Source organism: Pyxicephalus adspersus, chromosome Z, assembly GCF_032062135.1.
Source record: "Pyxicephalus adspersus chromosome Z, UCB_Pads_2.0, whole genome shotgun sequence".
In the NCBI taxonomy this organism is placed as follows: domain Eukaryota; kingdom Metazoa; phylum Chordata; class Amphibia; order Anura; family Pyxicephalidae; genus Pyxicephalus; species Pyxicephalus adspersus.
Genome location: NC_092871.1, coordinates 1,527,773 through 1,538,902, shown reverse-complemented (window position 1 = coordinate 1,538,902; position 11,130 = coordinate 1,527,773). Strand labels below are relative to the sequence as shown.

General features: G+C 39.3%; 1 protein-coding gene across 1 annotated transcript in view; it reads right to left on the bottom strand.

The window, feature by feature from the left end:
* The window catches only part of DACH2 (dachshund family transcription factor 2), a gene marked incomplete at its 3' end in the record, with an annotated part of 212,903 nt that overhangs the window by 41,017 nt on the left and 160,756 nt on the right, over positions 1-11,130 (bottom strand). Inside the window, 2 exon segments of the mRNA XM_072429863.1 lie at positions 6,601-6,773; positions 10,881-11,039. Coding sequence (XP_072285964.1) covers positions 6,601-6,773; positions 10,881-11,039 — 332 coding nt within the window.

Below are 11,130 nucleotides of genomic sequence, written 5' to 3'. Positions count from 1 at the left end.
TAAAATTTCACTTCCAGTTAATCTGTTTTCTCACAAATGAGAGCGCCGGCGATAACGTCCCCTTCCATCGCCCCAGACAGGGTTAACCGTATTCGCGGCTCATCCGGGACGGCAGAAATATTTTGGAAAATGAGGAAAAAAACAAACATTTTTGTTACGCCGGCGCTCCGGCTTTATCTGCCATTTCTGGATTTTACTGTCTGGTCGCACTCCATATATTTTATACGTTTTGCTATTGCCGCGTCTCCACGGGCGCTGCCGTAGCCAATGGGATTTTTAGGGCTGGCGGTGGAGCAATGTAACCGTGTTATGATTTTATAAGAAAAATATTTTCTCTGGGAATTATGACAGACATTGGATGTTGGTGCGCAGGGAGGAACCCCAGAAGATGGGACCCCTTAAAGGGCCAATGCCAAAGATTAATAATCTATGTTAAATGTGGGGGGGGGGGTAATATATCCTATTATTTAAACTGGAAACATTTCATAAAGAATATAATAGAGAAGATAATCTTGGCATACTGATGACTTCCTGTCAAGTAAAAAAATTGACAAAGAAGTAGAAAAACTACCTGTGTGCAAAGGATAAGATCAAGGCTGCCATAGCACATATATATGTGTATTATATACAAGACAATAGCCGCATATAAAGGTTTAGATTCATTACCCCTCAATTAGGTAATAGTTGCCTCCATCACACAGGTGAATTGCTTTATGGGTTTCAGTGAACCTTCTGTAACATGGCAGCCAACACAGAACAAGAATTGGCTGTGCAACCTGATAACATTAAAAGCTTAATTTTCTTTCCAGATCTTTAATGGACCTCTTCCTCCGGAATCAGAAGTTTGATAAATGCTACATCTGACATTTGCGCAATGTAACTACGGGGACTGGTATGTCGGTTTTTCACTTGTAATTGGCTGAGGCAGATACTTCTGTATCATTGGAGTCTGCAGGGGCTTCATTCATAAATACATTGTAGCCACATTGTTACGTTGTACTTGTTGAGTGTCTATGTTCTGACCAAAGCTTTGTTGTTTAATTTTCATATAAGATCATTTCTAGTAAACCAGTATTACAAAGTTAGCCTTTCCATTAATAATTCTTTCTCCCAATTTTTTTTTTTGGCATTTTTTTTTTATAATTGTTTGTTTAAATGTATTTTCCTTTATTTGGTTGTTATTTTGCAAAACTAAAGAGACTGATTTTCTAACAAAATACTTTAAGTCCAGGGACTTATCAGTCACCTTTCAATCGAAGAAAACATTGTAATAATAAAAGATGGAGATGAAAATGTATTTTATTATTTCCATTATGATAATCATGCACAATCGCCCCCCCTGAAACTACGCCCATTATCACGAAAACCAATACCCCCCCCCCCCCCACAACACCTTCACCTTCCTCCCATTAATTCTGTTTCCCAAATGCATTTCCTAAATGTGTACAATATCTTCCTGCACCCCGGTCACATGTTCTTTGTACAAGTATCCGTTTTTTGAAATGAGTGGCTGGTGCTCCGACGGGTTTAGAGAGGGGGTGATGCTGGAACCCCAGAACACAACGGCTTCACAGGCTTACATGAAAAGCTATTTAGAATGCAAGAAGACATAAAATGTTCCTAATGTTTCAGGGTATGTTTTTACAGTTTTAGCCATTACAACTGAGATACAGATTGTTTGTAATTATGTATTTGAATTTATATATCTATCTATAAATATATATATATATATATGTCCATTTTATGTACCTATGTCTACTTGAATTAGGTTCTTATATGATTTTAGGCGATTTATTGTGTCAATTTTCATTTTTAATTCATTGTATTTATCCACCATCCCTATATCCAATTATTACATATATTTGTAACCCTGAAGAAGTGGGACCCTTCCCGCCCCCAAAACGTGTTGACTTTTTGAGTCAAATCCAAAAAAATGACATTTTGGACCTTACCCATGGAGACACTTATATTGTTTACCATTATATTTGTAAATTCACATGATAGAGCTTTGAGAAATGTGTGGGGTGGTATTTCTGGCATTTATCTGTCTTTGGCTTTAAAATTGCATGAGTCGCCAAACCAAGACAATCATACAAACAATGAAGTGAGAATTCCAAGATCCAAATGCATGTCGTAAGTCAGAGTGTTAGAAAGTATCAAAGGCAGGAACATTGTAACAGCCAGGAATTGAGCATTTCCAGCTACGGCTTCCCAAACATTCCACCTAACTAGTTCCTTCACCCAGGTTGAACTTGACACATTTTATATGAATAGCGGGACGGGAGAGTGGGGTGGAGGCTTCAGGTGAAGAACTGTTCAGTGATCGTTCGGGAAGTCGGGTCGGCTAGATATCTTGAAACGGTAATTATTCTTGGAAATGTTAATCTTTTAATTAGCTCCTGGAGGAGTAAATGGCATTTCACAGCAGAAACTCTTTCCCAATGTTTACAGAGAGTCTAGATATTTCCTTCATTTATCTGTCGAGATATGACACATCTAATTGATAGTCTCTCCTCGTTCTGTCAGTCTCGGTAACAGAGAGACGAGATGCTATTTTAGCTGTTATATAGGAGCCGCGCTCACCGTCTCCACCATTTCCACTGCGGTGACAGATCTTACATATTTCCATTTACAGTGATACATTCTAAAGTAAAATCCCTTCAAATATATGTATTGTATTACTGCTAAAATTTTGGCAAAATTTTCAATGTTTTTGCCTACCTTTGGCGATTGTTTTCCATTATCAATTGGGTAAGGTGAAACTAAAGTTAAATTTGGGCCTTATTAGCCTTTCCCCTTTCCCCTCCCCGCTAAAATGCACCACTCCACTCATTCACACCTAGATAGTTGTCCCAGGAGAAGAAACAAAAGAAATAAAATAATAATTGGCCAGAACACTTATTTGAATTGGTGCTCAGGATAAGCTACATCATAAATTTTCTGTATTTTGGAAAGGGTCTGTCCATGGGTGGCCATGTCACTGCCTTCTGATGTTGCCACATTCCATTGAGACCATCAGTGGGGTCTCCACAGGGTTTCAGAGACTCCAATCACAATGCCATTGATAAAAAGGGGCAACTAAACTTGTATAGTGCACTGGGGGGGCACAGACACATTTTGTTGCCTCTCCTTATCAATCACACTTCTGTGACCGTTATTAGGACCCCTCATTATGAGCACAGCAGGTATACAGATCCAGGAACTCACCAAAGGAATGGCAGTACCCCCCCCCACCAAAAAATGGGCACAGCAGGTGTACAGATTCAGGAACTCTGCGAATGAATGGCAGGACCCCCTCCCCCTTGTATTTGGCACAGCAGATAAGTATAGTTGGGAACACTTCATTGATTGGAATTCAGTGCAGGGATATTGGGGACCCTTTACAAAGCAAAAAAAAAATGGTGCAGGAATGGTGGGAAGACATGGGGGTGAGCAGATTTGGGAGAGTCCCCACAGTGTATGTACACAGAATATACACACACACATTCACACACTATCATTTTCTTGCACTGAGCTGATTCAGAGGTAAACTCAGCGGCTCGGCCTTCGTCTTCCATCAGTCACTGTCACGCTGAGTAATAAGGCTCTCTCAGGTCTAATGATGAAATAACTATATCCCATTCAGGTTATGGCAGACTTACATATTGGCTACAGAGGCTAATAGATGCGCCAACACTAAAGGGATCGGAGCCAGAACTGGAGGATAATGTGCGTTTTGCTTTATAATATTTCCCAGTCCGCTCTGAACGCTCAGCAATTGTCTCTCATCTTCCATCTCTTGCACGCTCACCATCCAAAATGCATTGTTCAGCCGTCTACTCTTTGAATGTGAGGTTTGGGGGTCTATTCCCTAAATATCAAACCCACAAACAGTGACCAGGACTGTTCTGGAAATTCTTTTTTAATAAATAATTAATAGAACAAGCTCCTCTTTGTATTTCAAAGAGTCAGAAACTCTATAAATGTATTTTTGTACCCCTTCAGCCCTGGATAGGTGCTAATATAAGACCTGAGTCTGGTCATAGATAGAAAAATGTATATTCAAGATTCCTAACCATCTTAAATTAGACATGCCAGGACCTGATTGATGATGATGGTGGCACACATACAGACCGGAGGGATTTTTTGGGGGGGATCTGAGTGATACCAAGAATCAAGTGATTTATTAGCAACTATTGACCTGTTTCTGACCAATCCAATAGATGAATAATAGCTGATGAGATCCCACTGTCCTTGTTCCCATCACCAATATACAAGATTTATTTGCACTGTTCCCTCTCACTGCAAATTCTTTCTGGCAAAGTTATTTTATCTTTAAGGCCCAATCAAGCTACAAACATTTATCAAACATTTTACAGTTCTTTCTAGCACCTGTCAAATTTTTAGGAGTCAAGTAGAAACTTATTGTAAATTAAATGTACAATGATAAGGATTTTATTTGGGGTACTATGCCAGCATTTGCAGCTCCTTGTGTTCTCCCCTGCCCCGTTTAGCTGGGTGCACCACCCAGAACTCTTCAGTAACCACCCGGCTGTTTTTGGGTTGTTACTGAAACTGGGTCACAGTACAGGGCCTAAAGCTTCTTCCCATCCAGCGTTATTCTCACTGTCCTAGTTTCAGAAAGTTGCATGAAAGTTGGATCACGTGACTTCCTGTCCCATACATAACAAATGTTTGCATTTCTGGAAACAGGTGCAAAGATTTAGGTAAGAGGTCAGGTGCGACATTTGGTTCCGAGATATGAGATCACAAGTGATGTTTTTGGAGACAAGTTGTCCGATGATACAAATTTCTATTGGCTGCACATTGCTTCACAGAGCAATCATTGTCACTGTCAGTGAATGCATGCAGTGATCTTTTTTTCTAATTGTTTGCTTTGGTTTGCAGCCAGAAAGTCTCTTGTCCCAGAGATTTACAGGGGGGTTAGGGTGAACTAATGCATTATGGGGACATTTAAAAAAGATATCACAGACCGCAGACCAAGTCATTTCTTTGAATTCTGTGTATGTATTTATTCCAAAAAGCTTTTATACTTATTTTGATTTTATTATTTTGAGAGGTCAATCAATAGTCTCCCTTTCAGAATGCAAAGCCTGGTCTTCAATCCAGACATTTTTATCATGACTTCCTTATCTCCAGAATGCTCCCTTGTATATGGAATGCTCTCCAAACAGCGATGGGCAGCTATGCTGCGGCATTCCAGAGATAGAGCTTTGCTCAACTTCCACAAGGCACAGCCAAAGTACTAATCCTATTCAATGAGTCTGTATGGTCATAACAAAACAAGATGGGTAATAATATCATTATTATACAGAGTAAGTTTGTAGGCTCCTAATACCACTTACCTCTATGGCTAAACTATGTATATTGATTTATTTCCAGGTGTTTCTAGTAAAACGTATTGTTAATACCCCACCATACAAAGACATTGCAGACAATAGGGCTCTCCCAGCCTCGTGGTCACAGTTTGGTGAAGACCCTTTCTGTTCCCCTATGACTGTGCCCTGTCTATAATAGACACAGAAATATAATAAAGAACGGGCTGAACACTGAAGTCTCCAGCGTAGTAATATTTGATTGTAATAAACATTTACAAAATAAAGCCCCATCTGGAATCCCCTGAAATTCACCCAAAAATAGGCTTTTTATCCATGGAGACTGCTGCCTATGTTGGGGTGAGATGTGTTGTAAAATAAAGCCCCAAGCATGTTGCTTTTATGTACAAATTTGGTGTAAACTTTTTAACATGGGGATTTTGGTGTGAAGCCGGTTCCTTTTTTTATTTTTTTTTTTTGAAGTTGGTACAAGTTCCTGTTTTCTGAAAGAACTCCAAATCCAACAATTGTCTTGCAGGCACAGAATAAAGTTTTGTGATCCATAAAGATATGGTTTGATGTGAAGCATTCGAGTGTCCTAACCTGACCCCAAACCCTGATTAACACCGGTAGAATAAACTGGAATTCCTATTGTGCCGCCGGCCTTCTCATCCAACATCAGGACCTGACCCTACTAATGGGTACAAATTCCCATGGACATCCTCCAAAATCAAGAGGAAAGCCTTCCCAGAGGGGTGAAAGATGTGCAAGGCAACTCCATACTAATGTGCATGGATTCAGAATGGAATACCCAACAGGTTCATGCGGGTGTTTTTTTTATGATCTTTGGCCATATGGCATCCAATCAGAAGTCATCAGGCTGGAGCCGCTTAATCAATGGGATATTATGTGTTATAGCGTGTTCTGCTCTATATGTACAATACCATAATGGTGAAATGTGCCATTGTTCTGCTTTATATAGTATTCATTACATATTGTAAATACACATGTGCAGTTACATGAACAATACTTATATTATACAGAATTTCAGTATTTCTTCACTACAAAGGTTTCTAATCCTATCACAGATCTATTGTCGTCTTTCTCTTATTTGCTGGAATTTTCTCCCAAATCTGCCTCTCTGGTTACCTAGGCCCTAGCTGCGGGGGTTAATGCATGCAACATTGTATGGTGAGATGAAGCTAGGAAAGTAAGATGTCAGAAGACAATGGCTGCTGATGGTGAGGTGTTCGGGGCATGTGTGCGGCTCAGCCATTGTTCTTACCTTGATGACAGAAGCGCCCACCCTAGACAGAGGACTGTGCATTTGTGCAGCTGCGGCCATATTCGCAATAGTATTAAGGTGATTCATCTGATTCATCGCCATGGCAACGGATGCGGGAGGTAGACTGACGGGCAGCAGGGGGTGGGGCATCATCATAAAGGGTAATTCCAATCCTAAAAACGTCACACATAGAAAAAACAGGTATTAATAAAAGGGGGAAGACTGACTTCACATCCTGTCCCAGGTTCTCTGCACAACACAGAATTATAAAGGACGATACATGATTTCACTCTTATATTCGGGGGCATTGGATCCAATGAATGTTCTGATTGGATTATATTCCACACCAATCAGGATGAAAGTGATCTTGTTTTTCCATCTTGGAATGCTCGCAGATTTTAAGGTGCAGGTAACAATCACTGATCATTGGCGGAGTGATATCACCAATTGTTTAATGATTTATAAAACTCGAACACCCCGACAATGCAAGACTAAGAATAAAAAGACAGAAGGGCAGAGGAAAAAGAGAAAAGAAGACAACAGGGGAGCAGGGATATTGGAGAGGAGGAAAGTGAACAAAGAGAAAGGAAGAGGGAAAGCAGAACGATAGAAATAAAAAATCAGAGAAAGGAAAACTGGGCAGAGATAAAGTGAGGGCAGAGAGAAGAAGAATCAGGAAAATATTAACTTACAATAACTCCAGGAAGGAATACAAGATTAGGACTGAGGAGACAAGATGGGGCGGAGGAGAGAATGATAAAGATAGATGTGAGATGGATAAAGAAAGGAAACGTGGAGAAAAGGAAGGAGAAAGTAAGATGGACCAAGAAAGAGAAAAGACTTTGTACAGCAGAAAAGTAGAGGAAGTACAGAGAGGAACAACAGGAACTGGGAGAGAAGGAAAGAGAAAGCAAACAGAGGAAGAGGGACAGAAGAGAGAAAAAGGAAATGCAGAGATATAACAACTGAAGACAATAGAGAGAAGATAAATGGGGGCAATAAATAGGAAGAGGACAGCAGAGGAAGCATGGGGACCATAGAGAGAAGAAATGTCGGGGTAAGAGACAGAGGAAAAAAGAAAGAAGAGGAAGAAGGGGGAAGTAGAGGGAAAGAGACAGCAGAGGAAACATTGGGACAGATGACCTGGAAGCTGAAGAGAGAGAAAAGTGGGAAGCAGATTGAGGAAGAGTGTGGACAGTAAAAAAAAAGGAAGAGGAACGACAGAGGAAGAGAGGGAATGCAGGAAGAGGAAAAGTAGAGACACTGGAGAAAAGACAGGAGATAACAGAAAGTAAGTGTGGGAACAGTAGAGAAAAGAAGAGCAAGAGCTAAGAAAAGTAAAGATAGCAAAGAGGAGACGAGGAACAATAATGAGAAGAAAGGTGAAAGCAGACGGAGGAAAAAGAGTGAAAGATAGAATGAGAGAAAAAAAGATCCCAGAGAATGGACATTATACAAAAGAGGGGTGTGAACAGTAAAGAAAGGAAGAGCGACAGAAGAAATAGGGAGAGTAGGGACAGTAGAGGGAAAAGGGGAAATTAAAGAGAGGAAGAGGAACAGCAGAGATAGGAGGACGCAGAACTGCAAAGAGAGGAAAGCAGACAGAGACAGACTGGGGACAGCAAGAGAGGGGTGAAACAAGGGGCAGTACAGAAAGGGCAGCAAAAAGACAGAAGGATTGTACAGGGGGAAACGTGGACAAACAGGAGGTAAAGAAACCCATACTAACATAAAGAACCCATAATAACAGAACGGAGACAAGAGAAAAGGGAAAACAGTGAAGAAAGGAAGAGGCACACAGCTGGACGGGTTCTGTATACATAAATAGAATTATGCTTGTTGTCTCATACTTTGAGAACTATATTTTATACAGAGATTTGACTAATACCTAATTACTATATATTGGTATATTATAATCAGTGAGCCTATTAATATTATTATTATTATTATTATTATTAATAATAAACAGGATTAATAAAGCGCCAACATATTACGCAGCGCTGTACATTAAATAGGCCTACTTGTTACAAAGCTGCTGTGATAAAATCTAAGACACACAGGGAATCTATTTTTTTAGTTACTTATAGATGACTTACAGGTATACATTTATATGGAACAGTAAAGCACAGTCACTCTGCAGAACCTCTAAGCAAGAAGCACTGCTGACATATGAATTGTGTAAATATACCTTCTCCGATCAGATGTTCATTTGCATTCAGATACATTATTAAAACATGAATTCTATTACCTCAGTTATATATATACCTCTCTATCTCCTGTATATCTAACAACAAAAAAACTTTAGTTCCGATTTATTATTATTATTAATATTATTATTAGTATATTGTATTTACATGGCGCCAATACATTACTATTTAATGTCAATGTGTGTTGCATATGGTTGATCTACCCTGTGAGAAGGATCTGATTTTCATAGTTTAGCTCATAAATTAGATTTGCAGGAAGTCCACATTGTAACAATTCATCCCTTCAGAAATGTAAAACTAATACATAATGATATTTCCTCTGAAACCTCAAATCTGGGGCCATAAAATAAAAGTGAGATGCGGGGGTGTCCGTCCGCTCGTTACGTCTCAAACTTTTCGGCTCAGAAAAATGTTGACCTACCGTTGTGCCGAGCACATAAAATTCGGACAGAAATATTATTTTACATGGAAAAGTGATCAGTTACAGCCCTGACTTCTCATCTATTCTAATTACCCAGGGATAAATTCCACATATATCTGGAATATATACGGCCTCGTTGCATACTTCACATCATTTAATTCTGGGCTAAAATTAATTTTGGACGACATTTCTGATTTTATGTCTGCGCCATAAATTAATGAATTAATCATAGACTTCTTGTTTTATGATCTACTTCCCACTATAATTTTACAATGAATTATACAACAATCTAGCCCGATATTAAATATGATTCTGGGACAATTACACGCCATTTTTTTTCCTGCTGTCCACAGATTCTTCCAGATTTTCAGCTACACACAATGTTCTAGGACATACGGAAGAATAATTAAAAATGTAAGAAAGAAACAAAACCTAACAATTAACCTGACGATCTGCCAGGCACCCGGAACATTCTGATGATTTCTTATTAGATGGATTGAAAGTTATAAAGTCCTGGATTGTTCCAAGTATACTAAAACGCAATCAACCTAAAAGAAAAACTGTAAGACCTTGGAAGGAGTTTTATGTGTTTTTGTTTTCAGATTTTATGTTTTCAAATTGATATTTGATTCATTTGCCAATATTTATTTTTAAACTTTTATTTTAAAACATTTACCAATATCACAGAGCAGTGTGAGAGCAGAATTAGAGTGAGCAGAGAAAGTGATTTGCTTTCAGACTGTCTCATTTTGAACAGAGCAGGCACGGAGGGAGGATGAGGCAGCTTGTGCTATTGAGCCCTATAAACATTGTTTTTCATTAACATTGCTAAAGGTGTGAACTCCCTGTCTTTACTTTCTGACCTCCACTTAATAAGAGACTAAAGAAATGGGAATGCCCTATATTCATAAATGATTTTTATTAAACAGTATTTATATAGTGTCAACATATTACATAGCGCTGTACATTAAACAGGCATTGCAAATGACGGACAGATACAGACAGTGATACAGGAGGAGAACCCTGGCCCATGCAGCTTACATGCTAAAATAATAACTTAATAGACAACGATGAAGAAAGGTTGCTGAGGCGCTAAGATATTGATGTAACAATACTGCAGGGGTAGAATACAGGGAAGGGGCAAAGAACCAATGTGCAAGGTCAATGAATGGGGAACAGATTTGTCCATCTGAATAGTTGGGAAAATCAAGGGACGTACATAACTGACTGATCCAGGTGAATACCTCTTCAGGTAAATTAATTTACTCATCTTTAGTTATCAGTCTATAGTCCTTATATTTCACTTTTTTTCTTTTGTACCTAAGTGACAGAGTGATCCTATGTAATATTACACAAAGTAATTCTTTGATGTAACAGTGTTTTGGATTTAAAACAGAATTACAATATAAACCAAGCAGTGCAGCTGGGTGTAGGAAAGCTTCTCTGTCCGCTACGATCTGTTACCATTTTACGTCTCTTACAGCCAAGAACCCTAAAGCAAGTGGATTTACCCCAATGGACCTGTTAGGGCTACTCCCAGAATATGACTCTATATATTATAATGTAAATGTATCCTCCTATGTTTGCTTTTTCCATCCCTGGCCAATGGCAGGACATCTACCCCATTCCCCAGACTTCTCCATAATACATACTGTTAGCTAGAAGGTGATTTTGCTGCAGAGGACTTAACGGGTGTGTTCCTCCAAGGCTGGACTGTGCGGATAGCGTGACGTGTCCCAGTCCGTGTTGGGTACCACTGCTGGTAATTGGGGACTGCAGCTTTTCCTTATCCCACGAGGACTCGCTGCCACCTGATGAAAAGATGGAAATGGTCACATTACCATTAAACATGTATTTTCTGAAACACATTATATTTATTATACTGTACATCATGACTAAGTT